General features: G+C 36.2%; 1 protein-coding gene across 14 annotated transcripts in view; it reads left to right on the top strand.

Annotated features, from left to right (window-relative positions):
- The window catches only part of Nep1 (Neprilysin 1), a 168,626-nt gene that overhangs the window by 122,935 nt on the left and 26,608 nt on the right, over positions 1-19,083 (top strand). For all 14 annotated transcript variants that reach the window (XR_010952893.1, XM_067782801.1, XM_067782807.1 and 11 more), the window contains exon 3: positions 2,673-2,726. Coding sequence is in view for 13 of the 14 variants with exons in the window: in XM_067782801.1 (XP_067638902.1) it covers positions 2,673-2,726 (54 nt within the window). In the remaining variant the exon portion in view is untranslated. The remainder of the gene's footprint in view (positions 1-2,672; positions 2,727-19,083) is intronic.

Here is a 19,083-nt window from a genome sequence, read left to right as displayed (position 1 = left end):
CTAAATAAAAAAATAATTTTTTAAATAAATTGCATTAAAATTATAAAAATCGTGTGTTTTTGCTTATAGGTTTTGTTTTTTTTTTTTGAAAATTTGTTTCTCCTAAAACGAATTTGGAAAAAGAAAAACTGTCTGAATGAAAGTTGTTGGAAATGTTCTGACCTTATTTTAGCTGTAAAGAAAAAAAATTCCATAAGAAATTTGTTAAAAATCATAATATAGTAGTTATAAGTTCATTTTAGGCTAATTTCTCATAATTTAAGCCTGATATTTCTACTAAAATTCAAAAACACTATAGATATTAATACAGATTCTGAAATTTACGTAAAATACCTTTAAAGTAAGCCCAATATGATATTTTGGCTATAATTATATCAGAAGATATGAAGATTTTTTGGCCAACCCCTACATTTATATGGCAAAATATCTACTTTGCAAAAATCGGGACCTCGAAATCGGACTTACAGCTATGGTGTCTTCAACAATTTTTCTTAGAATCATCTTTAGATTACCTTTTTGTTATACCCTGATAGAAGAAAATCCATCCATGCAATTTGACCCGCTCTAGTATATATATATTAGGGTGGGTCGATTTGTATGGACGAAAGTTAACCGATATCGCGCCATCGATTTTTCGATAGGATTTGGGCTCAGAAAAAAAGTTCCACTACGCATACCCAAAAAATTTATTTTCCAGCCTGCGAAATTTCATTTTTTTAACTTTATTTCGACTTTGATTTTTAAGGTTTTTTTCATGACCTACTACAAAAAATTTCATATGTATACCCTGTCCGACCCATAAATGTCCGCTAAAAATGTTGTCGATAACAGTTTTTAAAAAAAAAATCTGTTACGGAATCGCATATTTAGTGGATCAGCAAAGGAGGTAGTCGGCAGGATATCGTGGTGCACTGTGGCTAGTCATGTCGGCTGAGCGGGGTTCTTACCAACCTTGCTGTTCTGCGCCATAAACAGAAAAAATCCTATCAAGCCTTTCAAAAAAAAAACTGACGAAAGCGCAGAGCCGACTCAAAACGCTATATTCCAACTAAAACAACGAACCGGATGTCACGGACAGACCGTTAAATTCAAAACGAAATTCAAAGAAAAAAATCAAACGCAAAAAAAAGTTAACCGAACCGGCAATGACCGGTTACTAACGCTGAAATATAACCAAGAGCCGAATATACAAAGGGGCACCGCCTCCATCAAATCCATAGCCGCCGACACACCTAATTTTCGGTGGCCCCTTTAGATTTAGCCCAGCCAGCATTTTTTGATAATTTTTATCAAAAAATATTTAAATATCATACCCTAAGATGATTCAAAATGTTCAAATTTAGAAGCATTTTTTGTTCGAAAATTAACGTATCGTCGGGAGAAAAATGTACCATAAATGTGATTATTCTTGAATAATCATTTATGATTCCTATTTCGAAACGCTTTTTATCATATTTTATATCATTGTAAAATTGAGCTTTAATAGTTTTAGACTAATATTTGACTGCTTTTCACAGTAATTTTCTGATCACATTTGTGAACATATTTCAATCGTTTTGGTTGAGATTTTTGAATCATTTTTGAATGCCATTATAATGCATTTATTCTTCGTATCTCATTCAAAATATGATACTAGATAATAATCTTATTTCATCAGGGGAAGAAAGCATGCGAAAGTGAGCTATTCGAACCACAGCTAACTCGCAAACAAACTTGACCGATATACACCTGCGACTACAACATCCAACATCAGCATTATCGTCTGCATCTTAAAATACGGATACGATACGGGATGTTGAAGCCGTATCCAGGTATGTCAAGATAGTTTCACTTACCTGGGGTTCAAATAGCTCACAACCTATGTATTCTCCAATCATTATGTATTTTCTGGGAAGCTGAAGGGGAGAAATGGTTAAGGAAATCTTCGTTCACGGCAGCATTACATTATTTTTGTCTTGAAGAATATCTTTTGCATAAATAGTAAAATTTGTATATATTTTGTCTTAGCTTCATGATTGAAAAAATATGTGTATGTGAAAAAAATAAAATTTTTAATGAAAATTAAAATTTCAACAAGTTTAAAATTCATTATTCAGTCAACAAATATATTCATAAAAGATTCAGAAAGCGGAATGAAAAATTATTATAAATTTTTATCACCTAAAGTAAACATATTTGATTCAAATATGATTCCAAAATGTGATTGAAAAACTATATTCAGTTTTTGATCATCAAAGGTAAGCATATTTGATTATTCTTTTTGTTGGTTTTTATGAACTATTAAAAATTATCCATTAAAGGACTTCAAAAATGATTCCAAAAAGTGATCGAAAAATACTTTTAAGTTTTTCATCATCAAAAGTATTCATATTTGATTATTTATTTTGTTCAATTGTATGATAACTCATTATTTAGTCAGAAAGAGTAATCAAATTATATTGATATGTAGGGAAATTCAAGATTGAATCACCTAAATGCTGAGTGGGAGGCGTTCAATAAAACAAAAATGAGATAATTAGGAATTTGTATGGAAAATTTAGTTTAATAAGGGCTTTAATTATTTCATTAAGCCTCCGTGTGAAATTGGCATAAGTTAAATTATTTTAAATATTACAAAAATAAGACGATCCCAACAATAACACATACAATAACTTATTCCTTTTACTTTTCAGATGATAAAACGAAACATAGGGATATTTGCTTAACCGAGGGTTGCGTGCGGACAGGTAATTTACTGAATAATGCTACACTTAAATCTGAAAAAAACTGGTAAAATCAACCGAATTACAGGTCAATTCAACCAAAATTTCTGTTAATTTTTATCCATCGGAAATAGCTGCTGACTTAATTATGCACAAGTTGCTGATTCTGTATTGACCGTTTCAACAATCATATCAAAAACAAAAAACACATCATACGTAAACCATAGCTCTATTAACTTAACTAAATATTAGCAGTTGTTCGCTGTTGAAATGACCAATGATATCAGTTATTTCAACAGAAAAATTAGTTAGACTGATTGAGAATCTGTAATTTGTAAGCATTATTGTTAGCCAAAAGTTTCTGTCCTGTTGAAATGACTAAGCAAAAAACTTGGTTGAATTAGCCATATGTGATCAATTTTACCCTTTTAATTGAAGACCAACAATCCATCTTTCTGCACTGATAAATTTGTTTGATGTGTAAACATCTTTGCTCACGGTATATGGAAATCCTGAATGTAAATATAGGCTTAAACGTAGTCTTTGTAATAGGGGATTTAAATATTGGGCTAAATGGAATAATGAAGAATGAGAGAGTAATTATAATAACTACATTGTTGCGTTATGTGGGAGCAAGGTTCGTGGTACAGTTGGTATAGCGAACAACAACTCAAAGCAAACACGTCACCTATACACTGCTTTTTTGTTGGAAATAAAGAGTCAGAGACATAATGACAAATATGAGCAAATATTAATACACAAAGTGTTTTCAAACAAAGCACGTGGTTAGGTATCCAGGTTTAAGTTAAAATTTAGTCTTTTAAGGTTTTGTTGGTTGTTGAATCTTTGTAAATATTTTGCTGCTAAGCACTTGATAGCGCGCCTATAAGAATTCCTCACAATTAGGATTAAAAAACATATAGAATTAGTATGTACCTAATGATGTATAAAGGAGTAGCAACAAAAATGCAATACTTAGAGACCAATTGCCAAGCGAGCAGGGGGCGTTCATATGGCTGTGTGGATTAAAGGTATAAAGTATGAGTGTTGGAGATTTCGAGTTCAACACTCAGCTTCCGAGGAGCTAGCTGATAAAGAAGTGAAATTCAGAAACATGTCGTAGTAACCCTTGCCGTTTGTAAACTTTCTTTTTATACTCAGTTGAGCAGAGCTCACAGAGTATATTAAGTTTGATTGGATAACGGTTGGTTGTACATATATAAAGGAATCGAGATAGATATACACTTCCATATATCAAAATAATCAGGATCCAGAAAAAATTTGATTGAGCCATGTCCGTCCGTCCGTCCGTCCGTCCGTTAACACGATAACTTGAGTAAATTTTGAGGTATCTTGATGAAATTTGGTACGCAGGTTCCTGAGCACTCATCTCAGATCGCTATTTAAAATGAACGATATCGGACTATAACCACGCCCACTTTTTCGATATCGAAAATTTCGAAAAACAGAAAAAATGCGATAATTCATTGCCAAAGGCGGTTAAAGCGATGAAACTTGGTAGATGGGTTGACGTTATGACGCAGAATAGAAAATTAGTAAGATTTTGGACAATGGGCGTGGCACCGCCCACTTTTACAAGAAGGTAATTTAAAAGTTTTGCAAGCTGTAATTTGGCAGTCGTTGAAGATATCATGATGAAATTTGGCAGGAACGTTACTACTATTACTATATATGTGCTAAATAAAAATTAGCAAAATTGGATGAAGAACACGCCCACTTTTTAAAAAAAATTTTTTTTAAATTCAAATTTTAACAAAAAATTTAATATCTTTACTGTATATAAGTAAATTAAGTCAAAATTCAACTCCAGTAATGATATGATGCAACAAAATACAAAAATAAAAGAAAATTTCAAAATGGGCGTGGCTCCGCCCATTTTCATTTAGTGTGTCTAGAATACTTTTAATGCCATAAGTCGAACAAAAATTTACCAATCCTTTTGAAATTTGGTAGGAGCATAGATTCTATGACGTTAACTGTTCTCTGTGAAAATGGGCGAAATCGGTGGAAGCCACGCCCAGTTTTTATACACAGTCCACCGTCTGTCCTTCCGCTTGGCCGTTAACACAATAACTTGAGCAAAAACCGATATATCTTTACTAAACTTAGCCCACGTACTTATCTGAACTCACTTTATCTTTGTATAAAAAATGGCCGAAATCCGACCATAACCACGCCCACTTTATCGATATCGAAAATTACGAAAAATTAAAAAAATGCCATAATTCTATACCAAATACGAAAAAAGGGATGAAACATGGTAACTGGATTGGTTTATTGACGTAAAATATAACTTTGGAAAAAACTTTGTAAAATGGGTGTGACACCTACCATATTAAGTAGAAGAAAATGAAAAAGTTCTACAAGACGAAATCAACAGCCCTTGGAATCTTGGCAGGAATACTGTTAGTGTTATTGAATATATAAATAAATTAGCAGTACCCGACAGATGATTTTCTGGATCACCTGATCCACATTTGGTCGATATCGCGAGAACGCCTTCACATATACATCTAAGGGCCACTCGCTTTGAAAACCCTTATCAATACCTTTAATTTGATATCCATATCGTACAAACACATTCTAGAGTCAACCCTGGTCCACCCTAATGGCGATATCTCGAAAAGGCGTCCACCTATAGACCTAATGCCCACTCCCTCTTAAAATGCTTAGTAACACCTTTCGTTTGATACCCATATCGTACAAACATTCTAGAGTCACCCCTGGCCCACCCTAATGGCGATATCTCGAAAAGGCGTCCACCTATAGACCTAATGTCCACTCCCTCTTAAAATGCTCAGTAACACCTTTCCTTTGATACCCATATCGTACAAACATTCTAGAGTCACCCCTGGCCCACCCTAATGGCGATATCTCGAAAAGGCGTCCACCTATAGACCTAATGCCCACTCCCTCTTAAAATGCTCAGTAACACCTTTCGTTTGAAACCCATATCGTACAAACATTCTAGAGTCACCCCTGGCCCACCCTAATGGCGATATCTCGAAAAGGCGTCCACCTATAGACCTAATGCCCACTCCCTCTTAAAATGCTCAGTAACACCTTTCCTTTGATACCCATATCGTACAAACATTCTAGAGTCACCCTTGGTAATCCTTTATGGCGATATCTCGAAAAGGCGTCCACCTATAGAACGGAGGATTACTCCCTTTTAAAATACTCATTACCACCTTTCATTTGATACCCATATCGTACAAACACATTCTAGAGTCACCCTGGCCCACCCTAATGGCGATATCTCGAAAAGGCGCCCACCTATAGACCTAATGCCCACTTTCTCTTAAAATGCTCAGTAACACCTTTCGTTTGATACATATATCGTACAAACATTCTAGAGAACCCCTGGCCCACCCTAATGGCGATATCTCGAAAAGGCGTCCACCTATAGACCTAGTGCCCACTCCCTCTTAAAATGCTCAGTAACACCCTTCGTTTGATACCCATATCGTAAAAACATTCTAGAGTCACCCTTGGTCCACCTTTATGGCGATATCTCGAAAAGGCGTCCACCTATAGAACTAAGGATTGCTCCCTTTTAAAATACTCATTACCACCTTTCATTTGATACCCATATCGTACAAACACATTCCAGAGTCACCCCTGGCCCACCCTAATGGCGATATCTCGAAAAGGCGTCCACCTATGGACCTAATGCCCACTCCCTCTTAAAATGCTCAGTAACACCTTTCGTTTGATACCCATATCGTACAAACACATTCTAGAGTCACCCCTGGCCCACCCTAATGGCGACATTTCGAAAAGGCGTCCACCTATAGACCTAATGCCCACTCCCTCTTAAAACGCTCAGTAACACCTTTCATTTGATTCCCATATCGTACAACTAGAGACACCCCTGGTCCACCTTTATGGCGATATCTCGAAACGGCGTCCACCTAGGGAACTAAGGATCACTCCTTTTCAAAATACTCATTAACAGCTTTCATTTGATACCCATATCGTACAAACATATTCTAGAGTCACCCCTGGTCCACCTTTATGGGGATTTCTCGAAAAGGCGTTCACCTATAGAACTAAAGCCCATTCCCTTTTAAAATACTCATTATCACCTTTCATTTGATACCCATATCGTACAAACACATTCTAGAGTCAGCCCTGGTCCACCTTTATGGCGATATCTCTAAATGGCGTCCATCCATAGAACTATGGCCTACTCTCTCTTAAAATACTCTTTAATACCTTCCATTTGATACACATGTCATACAACCACATTCCAGGGTTACCCTAGGTTCATTTTCCTACATGGTGATTTTCCTTATTTTGTCTCCATAGCTCTCAACTGAGTATGTAATGTTCGGTTACACCCGAACTTAGCCTTCCTTACTTGTTTTTCTATAATATCAATATTTGGTTAGATTTATATAAAGCAATAAAATACAAAGAAAGAAAAATATAAAATAATTAAAATAGAAAATAAAATAAAGTAAAATTGAATTAAATTAAATTTAGTTTACTTAAATTAAACAAAAAGAATGAAGAAAAATACTTTATAAAAAATAACATAAAATTAAATTAAATAAATTGAAAGTTAGTTTTATTGTATTAATTTAGATTAAATTAAAAATTAATTAAATGACATTAAAAATTAATAAAGTTTAATTAAATTTAATTAATTGAAACTAAATTAGATTTAATTTAATTTAATTCAAGTAAATTAAGTTAAAATTAAATAAATTTAATTAGATTAAATTGAATTAAATTAAATTTAGTGTAATTAAATCGATTTTTAACCGACAGGTTATCCGTTTGTTACCGAAAAGTTTTGGATTTATCATTGTAAAATTAGAGATGTGTTATCGGATTTTTACCAAAATGTATCGATTTTTTATCAACAAATTAATAAGGTAGCCTTAGTGAATCCATGTTCGATAAGGAGACCAATAAGCCCCCACTTTATAAGAACACAATATTAGCGCAGCACCAACCGAACGGCGATGTGAAATTATCGGAGGGTGCGGCGACGTCGGCAGCTGGGCAGTAGGGCGACCAACAGGGATGGTAATGCGACGGGGCGCGTACCAGCGGCATAGCCAATGAAGGACCGTCGATGATAGGAGTGCGGTGATGGATTCTCACAGAGTGGATGCGGTGACGTTATCTGCAACGAGACGTTGAGGAATCGATCAGTGCTGGCTCACTACCTGAATACCACCGCCTTCATGACTGCACGGCGGCAGAGTGTAATGTAGAGTACCTAAGCTTGGACATGCACGTGATAATCTGAAAGGTGCGGCGCGCTGCGCAACGGCAGAGTTTAATGCGGGTACAACCGCTGGCGCAAGTTTGTAGGCCGATTCGTGGGCTGAAGGGAAGTGTTACTTAAAAGCACAGCGGTAGCCCCTTTAGCTGACAAATCGGTCTATGCCCAGAATAAACGCTGAGGGGAAAAAGTCTGTTGACCGTAAGGCGGCAAGGTCAATCGAATGTCAAAAACCTCGATGTAGTGAAGTATGGTATCGAAATTCGTATCCCTACCAGTAATATCCTTTACAAGCAGTTCCTTCTAAATTGTAAGCAACCAGGATATTCCAAAAGGCAACTGTGCACCATGATAAGATACTGATATATGCCGTAACTCAGTGTTTGATCGGGGAAATATAAGCGGGCCCTCAAACGTATCCGCACAGTCTGCCACATATGGCACTGGCGAAACTAGTTTATAGGGGAAGAACGTCTTGCATGTCCTACATACGTTGGGCCCCACATGACACACACCATCTATTCCATTGTAATGTGGAATCAACGACTCTAGTAGCATTCTTTCCTTTAAAGTCAGCAGTTGCCGCTATATGCTCAATTCGATTCCAGTCTGCTAAAAAAAAAGGATTGCATCTTGCGCCCTTTGAAAGTGGTAACCCCTGGCTTTCAATGGCAGAGATATGTAAGTTGCTGCAACAACAACAACTGAATTGAAGTGGGAGGATTTACGGAAAAATAAATGAACCGATTAATGTAAACTAGAAAATACAGACGGGAGAGGAAATAAGAGAGGGAGGGCAGAGGAGATAGATAGAGAAAGTTAGAGCAATATCTGTCGGTTTTGACCTTACGACGGGAGTTCTTCATGTTTGTCTAAACGTTTCCAAGGCTAGTTTCCAAAAGTTCTCATTAGCCAAATATATATTATTTTTTTTTTTGCCATCAAGTAATTCTATAAGCTCTGTGTTTCTATAAGCCCGATACGTTGAGCCCAGTGCTTAGTCTACCTCCCGACGGAATACTTCACGGTAGTAACGGACGGTAGGAGGTTTAATGCGGTTAAAGTCCCACACTGATTTAATGGCATTCGATGTTTCCACCTCTGAAAAAAAGTCACGGACGAACCTGACGTTTGAACATGACAGCATCTAGTGATGATAACAATAATACAGTAATAGGAAAAACGCACACACGGCAACAACCTTTTGATTACAAAAGCAGCAGCAATGACAACAATAGTGAGAATTAGTGGCAGCAACCGTAGCACAGCAGCAAAATCTATTGCAAAATATACAAATGCAATCAAAAAACATTTCAGAAATGATTACATGTTTGTTGCAGCAATCTAAATGGCTGGCAATGTCATATTCTCAAGAACGTTGTAGAACGACGAACATATGAAGTGCCTTTTGAATTGGACGACCGTTATTTAGTATTACCTACATGCTGCTCGGCTTGTAAATTTCTTGCTTTATTCATCTATGCATTCGTATACTGTCCATCTCGTCAGACCGACAGCCACATGATGAACATTGTTGACAACAAAAGTTGTCATACACATCATCGCTAACATATCTATGAACATTTGTAAGTGTTATACATATATAGTTACAACATAACTGAATATAACATTTGTTTTTTTTTTTTTGCATTCTTAATTTCTAATTTTATGGCTATCAACAAAAGTTATACAAATATCACATCTGTTGGAGACTATTTTATTTTTCTTGTGGTAAATATTTGAAATAATTGTCAAGCTGCTGTAATTTTCTGGACCAAGCTTTTAATTTCTCTTTTGCAGGACTTAAGTTTAAGAATTTTGTTTTAAATTTTCCCTAGCCGACAAAGTTGTTTTTATCATCAACGAGTTATCGATTTCTTATCGAATTGTTATAAATTTTATAACTATAACAAGGTATTATCCAGGGCCGTAGAGAGAAAATACGAGCTCGAGACTAAACAATTTACGGGCTCCCTATAAAAAATTCACTAATACATTTGATTAGTTTGAATTGATGACGTCTCATTCATCAATTTTTACACTAAGAGCTGAAAATAAAATGAACACAGAATATTTACTATTTATACTGTTTTATTGTAACGTAGAAATAAAATTATCTTTTAACAGCCACATATTGTTTCAAATAACCTTTTCTAGTTATTTGGTAACATTTTAATATATTTCCGATAAATTTAATGATGATTATAAATTCTAGTTATTAGAATGGAAAGTTCGAATATCAAAGAGTGGCTTCAAGTGAATTATTTCGCATTCTAAGCTTTAAGAAATGTCCGACTTGTATTTTTTGTCAAATTTTGCAGCGCTGGCCCGAACCGTTTTTTCATCCATGTCTTCAAATTGCCACAAAAAGGAAAACGTCTCGCTCAAATTTCTCATAGCTGCAAATCATTCAGTATGATTCGATCACCAAGAATGTATTGTTTTTAAAATCATCCGTAATCATCTCATTTAAATTATCTTCAGAACGTCTTTTGGGTTTTCTCTTTCGAATGTCCGGAATCTTTGGCGAGATGTTCAATTGAATAGCAATTGTTTTGCATTCGTTTAAAATTGTTTCCCATTGGTTCCTTGTCAACTTCAAATCAGCTAATAAGACATCTAGATGTCGGACCTCATCTATGGTGGCGTCTCTAGCTTTGAGGACCACGTTTCTTTCATTAACGGTAGTCAGTATTTCGAAACAAATTTAGGACAGCAAGATATATTCGAACTTGTTGATGTACTTCAAAATGCCGGTAACATCTCCGTATGCTTGCGCAGTCAAATTTGGCTTTTTTCTGAAAGATTATGAAGAGAGCTCGGTACATTTTTGTAGGGATATCCCATCGTTGTGGACTGCTGCTGAAAATAGTAAAATATTTTTGTACAATTCCGAAGAAATTAATTGCAGCCGTACAACATTCTGCAGTTCAACACCACATAATTTGAGACTGTGGGTTGGACAAGGCGAGTAATCAGAATTCGAGCTTTTGTCGAGAATGTGACGTAGTGCTCCGTTGTAAGCTCCTTTCATATTGGCGCCGTTATCGTACCCTTGTGCACGACAATCTTCAATCATGTATGGCAAATTAGATCAGCGATTTTTTGGCCAGTTTTTTGGTTACAATTCACGAAAGCCAAAAGCCGTTCTTGAATTGTGAAATTTGTTGCTTTCAAATTGAAAAGGAGTTAGCCCAAAATGAACGTAGTCGACTTGACTAGCATCAGGCATAGCGTCAACGATAATGCAGAATACTTGGCTTTCTTGCGTTGATCTAATATAGTTTCCCTCACGTGTTTTGCACAAATTTCTATAAACTTTTTCTGGATGTCTGGGGAAAGATAGTGAACCTGTTAACGTTTGTGCTACTGTTTTGAATTCCTAACTTTCTCCAAATGATCTGTAAGTATCGGATCATAATGGCTTATGAGTTTTAAGATGCCCAAAAAATTTCCATTGTTTCGTTCACCAAGATATATACTTTAGCCTCTGAAACCTAGGCCTCTTTCACCCAAAAATAAAATAGTGTCCAAAATTCTATATAAAATTTCTTTCCACTTTTGAGTTTCAGTGATTAGCTGTTCATTGATATTGAATTGCACATGGAACAAGTAAAGACTCCCCTGAATAAAAAAAATGTCTTAGTACCTCTAAATCGCGGGCCCCCTCAGAAAACCAGGGCGTTTTTGGCTTCTTATCGATTGGCTACCCACTCATCTGTTCGTAGTGAAACAGATACCGATAAGACTTCTCTATCTAACATCGATGACACATCTGCATCCCATCGATAATACGCCGAAAAAACAGCAATGCGAAGGCAATGACTCAGCGATAACAAACCGATAACTCGATGATAATAATTCACTATCGATAATAAGCCGATAATGAAACAAGACCTTGAAGGTATCGGTTGTTACCGATAAGAAGACGACAAAGTATTATTATTGTTATTATTATTATTATTATTATTATTATTATTATTATTATATTATTATTATGAATACTATAAAATTAGTACAGTAAGATATTAAGATCTTTTTCAGTACATAGTTAAGTAAAACAATTTGACTATTACATAGTATGGGCCGATTAAAAATGAATAGAACAAAGATAAGACAAGAAATTAATAATGATTAGATAAACATCAAACTTCAGAAAAAATAACAAGAAATAAAATTGCCTTTAAAAAGCTACGCTGACTTGTAGATGATTTTCTTCTAAGGATCATTTCAGAGATAAGCATAGATAAGACGCTTTAAAGTTGCATTTGTTAAATTTGTTTCTTACACTCGCAGGGATTGCATTCCAAATACGAACAGCGTTGACGAAAAATCGCCTAGCCGAGGCCAATAAGTTAAAGTGAGGGACAATAAGGTCACTCAGTCAAGCTTATCTGGTAAAGTTTAACTTTTCATAGAGATAGCTAGGCATTTTATTAGCAATCAATTTTTAAGAAACTGCAGTTTCTGGCCCTGGGTGCTCTAGAATTTCACAGTCCAGGAGGCTGCTCCTCCATGGCGAAATGTGATCAAACTTTGAAAGACCATAGACATAACGCATCACGTTATTGAATAACACGCTGATCTTACGTGGGGAATGTGCGTCAAGTTTACTATAAACAACTTCGGCGTATGTTGCTATTGGTATGATCAGATGTAAAGCAATTTGACGACGTGTGTCAGTTGTAGTACAAAATCCAGATCTACGCAGATTTCTCAAAGTAGCATTCACCTTGCCTATAATAGAGTTTATTTAAACTGTACAAGTTAGTGTTGAATTTATCACAAACCCCAGGTTCGTAATTTTATTGAATACTTTTATAGCCTTCCCATCTAGTTACATGTATTGGTGGCAGAAATGAAAATGTCTTTACTTTTTTTTTAACGATTGGCAATACATACGACTTCCTACAATTTAAATGTAAGCCATTGGCAATTACCCAGTAGAGTATAGCTAAAAGGTCTCGGTTTAGGGGGTCATAGAGGCGATCAGCTTGCTTAATGAGGACAGAGAGATATAACTGTATATCATCGTCATATGCATGAAGACGCGAATGTCGGCAAACTGGAAAGACATCATTTGTAAAAATTCTGATGAGCAGAGGGCCAAGAATAGATCTTTGTGGCACCCCACTTTCAACAGCTTTAAATTGTGATACTAAGATCCGATCCTGACACGTTGGCACCTACCTGATAGATAAGCTTTCATATATTTTAATGCACTACTGCCGAATACAAAGTATTTCTTAAGCTTTCCACACAACAGCATGTGGCTAGCCGAATCAAACGGTTTAGAGAAGTCAAGTAAGCAGAGCAGATTCAGATCATTTCTATCAAAGTTGTGACGAATATCATCCATAATTTTTAACACAGCAGGACCGCTGCTATGGAAACCCGACTGCAGAGGAGACAAGAGGTTGTACGATTGTAAATGAAGTAAAATTTCTTCAGCCATGAGAGTTTCAAAAACCTTAGGTAGAGCGGACGATATACTGATTGGGCGATAATCAGCAAGGCAGGAAGCAGAGATATTTTTGGCAACAGGTAGAAACTTCCATAGACGAGGAAAACAGGAGGTAGTAAAACCACGGTTTATAATATGTGTAACAGTTCCAAGAATGCAGGGCAATACCAGTTTTATAAACTTAATAGGCAAGCCTTCAGCATTGGAACTTATTTTAAGAACACACCTGCCCACATCACACACCTACACTGCAGAAGACTCAAACTCAAGCCCATTAACTGAAATATCTTCACAATGTTAGCTTAGGATGAATTGGCCGGTCAATAAAGACCTCACACAGACTGCAAGTGTCCATAGTGTTACTAGAATTTGTTTGAGGACCAAACGGAGGAAGCTCAAGCAGGTGCCAGGACATATGTTATAGAATAACTCCGTCCTCTTGGCAAATACCAGCAGTTTTCTACACTGAAAGAAAAAGACTGGTAAAATCAACCGAAATACGGGTCAATTCAACCGAAATTTCTGTCAATTTTTATCCATCGTGACAAGATGTTAAATCAACTGTGCACAAATCGTTGATTCGTAATTGACCGTTTTAGTAGTCAAATGAACAAAAAAAAGTTGTTGCGACAGCTTTGTACGAAAGTACCTATGTTGCGGCATTTGCAAGGCAGATGAGTTTTCACTGAGATCTTTTCAAGGCATAAATACACTCGGAGTGCTTGCCGAACAGTGCCGAGGGGCGATCTCGCTTAGGAAAATTTTCTTCTAATTGAAAAACCTTATTTCTAAAATTTTGATGTTGCTTTGCCCGGGAGTTGAACCCAGGGCATACGGTGTGATAGGCGGAGCACGCTACCATCACACCACGGCGGCCGCCATATACACACGTAAATATGTGCATACATATAGTACACAGCATACATAAGTACAAAGTAGAGAGCGCAGTGAGCGTAAAATTCTCTTTGAAATTTGCTCATGTATTGGCTGTTGATCGCTGTTGAAATGACCAGTGAGATCAGTTGTGTTAACAAAAAAATCAGTTAGATTGATTAGGAATCTGTCAATTTTACAGAATTTTGTTAACTTAAGAGCGACAATTTCTGTTCTGTTGAAATGTCTAAAATAATTTGTTCGCTTGACAAAGAACTCGGTCGAATTGACCGTAATTCGATCAATTTCACCGAATCTCCGTTAAGTTAAGAACAACAGAACCGATTTGTTGATTTTACTAGCACCATTTCTTTCAGTTTAGGTCCCAACTTAATTGCTGCTTCGATATCTGGCAACTCTGCCGGACCTAATAGCTGGAGCCTTGACCTGGTGAGGGCAGGACACCAACAAATAACGTTCTCAACCGTTTCTTCCTGCAGCTCACACTTCCTGCACTTGCTGTTACTGACGAGGCCCAACTTATAAGCATATGACGCCAGAAGACAGTGATCAGTCAGTATGCCCATCGTGAGTCTTAAGCCTTCTCTCTTCAGAGATATGAGCCACTTTATGAGTCTAATAGACATTTTGCAGCCCGCGCTTTTCCACGCCTTTCCTGCTTGATGGATCATATGTAACTCCTGTCTCCTTTCGATCTCTGGGGACGTCGGATGGGGACGTCTATCGTTGACTCAGCGAGTGTTGCACCCTCCTTTGCCAACTCATCGGCCTTTTCGTTACCTTATATCCCTTTATGACCAAGAACCCATTAAAGGAGTATGGTTCGGCCTGAGCGAAGTTTTTCCAATGCTTCTTTGCATTCTAAAGCACTTCTTGATGAAGTACTGTCTAAAGTTACCTCGTTCGTTTTTGATTTTATAGACACACGACTGGCTTTTCCCGCTTTCAGTATGAAGACTACTCGAGCCCTTCTCCAAGATTGCGGGACGTGGTTCAGCTTTATGCAACGCTCAAAAATTATCCTTAGCCGTTTTTATTTATTCTTCCATGAAACCCACTTTGACCCGTTGATTTCACGTTTATAGATCTTCAACAGATCTCTATATTCGTCCCAGCACCCCTCGCTTTCCGCAACTTTTGCCAGCTTAAAAATCTTTTTTACCTGCCGTCTAAGAAGATTCAGCTCCGTACTCCACCATGGTGGCTTTACTTTCCCCTTGAATCTCCTCAGAGGACAAGCTCTGTTGTACGCAGTTGTCAGCGCCTTTGATAAGAAGTTGTTGCACTCCTCCAACTCCTCTACGGTTGCAACCTCAGTCTTCCTGATACACATTTGTACCAGTCCGTTACCCTAGGTTTTCTAAAGGTTTTCCCCTTCTCTACCCTCCTTAGGGGGATTCTTACGGTTGAAGTATCAATTTTGATGTGTTTGGAGATGTATTTAACAAAAATTGTGTCTGTGACAGATGGTCTGAATGAAGAAATATGAATCCATTTATATGGTACAAAAACATCTCGCTCAGCATAGTTGTTATTGCCATTAACTGCAGATGTCTTTCCATTTATTTCATTTGGTGCACGTATGCTTCGCTTGGCTGTGGTAGGAGCGATTGGTGGCTTAGGTGATTTGCTAGTAGAGCGAGCTGTGACAGTGGCATATGAAAGAATATTTGTTGACTCAGTTATCGATTTATTATAATGAGTGATATCATTTCCACTCTGCATGGAATCCCCCGCTAGGGGTGCAGTAGCTTTCGGTTTTGCCTTATTTTTTGCTGGTATATTTGTAGACGTATTATAGTTGCAGGTATTTTAACTTGAATCCTACATTCTCTGGCAGTAAGGTTCACCGAATATGAGACTCCCTATTTATTTTTTTAAGGGATGCCCACTAAAACCTAACTACAAGCATTTTTCTATCACGTTATTGGGCTAGTCATCCGTTTCGCTAGGAGAATATTTCCCACGTATAGTCAGCACATACTATCTGTCACCTACATAGCTTATATTACAAAAGACACTGCCGGGCGATAGATCGCCGAGTATCTCCTTGATTGGCTTGAAAAGATGTCCCGTTAGGACTGCTAAAGTACCACTATGCCGTTGTTTCCAGCGTTGGGCCAATACTTTTTGCACCTGTATGACAGCAAACCTCTATCTACAGGCTGGATACAGTGTTGCCAGAACTTGTTCAGAAAAATGTCTAGAGACAAAAATACGAGCTAAAAAAGAACAAAATATCTGAGGACTAAGCAAAAAAAGCTAAAAGTTTAAAGCAACTTTCTATGCGTTTTATTATTTTTTTTCATGAAATACATAACAGACTAAAAAAATGTAATAATTTTTACTCCAATTTCATAAAAAATAAAAAGGAAAATAGTTAGGAGATGCTATCTGTGTTTTAATCTAAAAGGGATATATGATAAATAAAACTTCATTATAGTCTATTAGTTTTCGTAATATGTTTGACGTAAATGGTTTTTTATTTGCAAAATAGGCACGCCGATAAAACCAATTTCATTAAGGAAATCTACTTTTTGTTCTTTTAAAGAACCCATGAAAGATGTAAACTCTACATTCCACACTGTCTGAGAACCTCTTTTTCAAGTTTTTGTTATGTGTTTTACACCGACTCCAAACAATATCTGGCAAATGATATTTTGGATGGAATATTTTCTTGACACCTCTTAAATAAAGTTTTGGAATATGTTATTATGAATATGAATAAAGAAATTTGAAGTCAGATGGTGTCTTATTATAAGTCCAAGCAATGTGCAATAAAACTTATAATAAGGTTGTACTATGGTACACCAATCCTTATTCAACCCCGTTATTATAACAGCCTAATTTTGGATGGGCTATATATAAGTCCTAATATAGCAAGTAGTATCTTTTAATGAGGCCTTATGTAAGTAAGCATAATTTTTTTGTTGGTCCGTAAGCCTTATAATAAAGTTGTCATATTTTACCTTATGGCCTATAATAATTCCTTACGTTAGTTTTACTTTATATGAGCTGTTGACATAAGTACAAAAAAACAAAGAGTTATCCCATTCATATGGATGTGATTTGCAACGGGTCGAGTCCGCATTTTTACGCCACATATATGACGTCCTTAACGTTAATAAACGAAACGAAATGACTTTGTTTCGTTTATTAACGTTGATTATCGTAACGAAATGACATCGGTTCGTTGGTTAAGCATGCCTGGTATGCAGTATGAAGTTCAATTCCCATCTATCTTCATATTGAAGACACATTGTTTCATAAAAGTTGGTTTCCAATTAAAAGTCGATTTATTAAAATATTGTTGTTTTAAATTTTGCATATCTAACAAAGTTATGGCAACAAAGTTGTCACTTTTGTAACCGAATTTGAGCTACAACTACTTACTTCCATGCAATACATTGAAATAAACTAAGATATTTATTTAATAAGATATATAACAGACTTGGAAAACTTTAGCCTTGGAAATTAAACTTACCTGCACACTCTTTATAAGCACTTGAGATTGTGACATGTATGTAAGATAATAGCATCGCTTAATGTAGGAGCTGTAGAGTTTGCCTTTTTTCTTATGCCATATCGTAACCCCACAGAAGTTGTTTATTTATGCATATAATATATATATGTGCATATGTAAGTGCATATCCTCATGTAGAGAAAATGTCAAATTCTGAACTGGTATATTCATGGTGCATTCGAAATTACCTTTTCTATAGTAATTAGTGAAAGTATAAATCTAGCGGAAATCTAGCTACTATCAAAACTTGCTCTTCTTGTCTGTTTTAGATCTACACCTTTTCCGGTTGTTTTTCGCAAATGAACAAATTATTTTAGAACAAGTGAAGAAGTCTAAGTTTGGCCGAAATCGAACATTATATACCTAGCGTGTACTCTCATATAAGTATATATTGTGGCGAATGTTCACTTCACTAGGCTGTTAGTAAATAATCACGCAACAACAAAACCCACATTTGTGTACATGAATACTTCAATCATCGTTTACACACATACATACATGGAAGGCGACAAGAAATGAGATATCTCGTCTCACACACACACATGTAGTCATCAGCTGAAGTAGTTACTCAATTACCAAGCATGAGGTACAACTGTTCGCGAAATTACTAGACCTTAGGAGAAATGGGTGAACGAGGAAAGCGAGAGTATAAAAGCAGCGCAAGCTGAGTAACAATTAAATCAGTTTTGATTTAAGCACGCTATTGGTTGTGAAGTATAATTGTGAAGTCCTACTCCTAAAGTAATCTAAATAAATACCAGTTTGCAATACTGAATATTGGAGTGATTTATTCAACAGTTTAGCGATTCGAATGTTGGCAGAAGTACATAAATAATCAGAAGTCCCCAGAATTCGTTACAATATTAAAGATATAAACAGCTGTAAAACAGTTACTACCATAGAAACGGTGTTCTTACCAAACGTCGTTAAATTCGGCCGCTTTGATACTAAAAGTTTTGTGAAGAGCATAATTGAAAGGAGCGCGCCGGGACCATATTAATAGTAAAGATAATCTACATACCAAAATTGCAATATGATTTCTTCACCGGCTTTTCTACACTTACAGTGAAAAAAAAACCCAACGAAAAAATTTTCCCGGTTATGGCGTTTCTATATTCATTACAGCTAAAATGAAACTTTTTAGTTTTTGAGATTAACATAGATAATCCCTTAACTCATTATGTGGTACTTTAAGGCGCGAAAGTTAGAAAGTGTCTAGCAGTTTGGGTAAAAGCAACAA

Source organism: Eurosta solidaginis, chromosome 4, assembly GCF_040869045.1.
Source record: "Eurosta solidaginis isolate ZX-2024a chromosome 4, ASM4086904v1, whole genome shotgun sequence".
Classification (NCBI taxonomy): domain Eukaryota; kingdom Metazoa; phylum Arthropoda; class Insecta; order Diptera; family Tephritidae; genus Eurosta; species Eurosta solidaginis.
The sequence above is the reverse complement of the archived record's forward strand: the minus strand, read 5'-3'. Positions and strand labels throughout refer to the sequence as shown.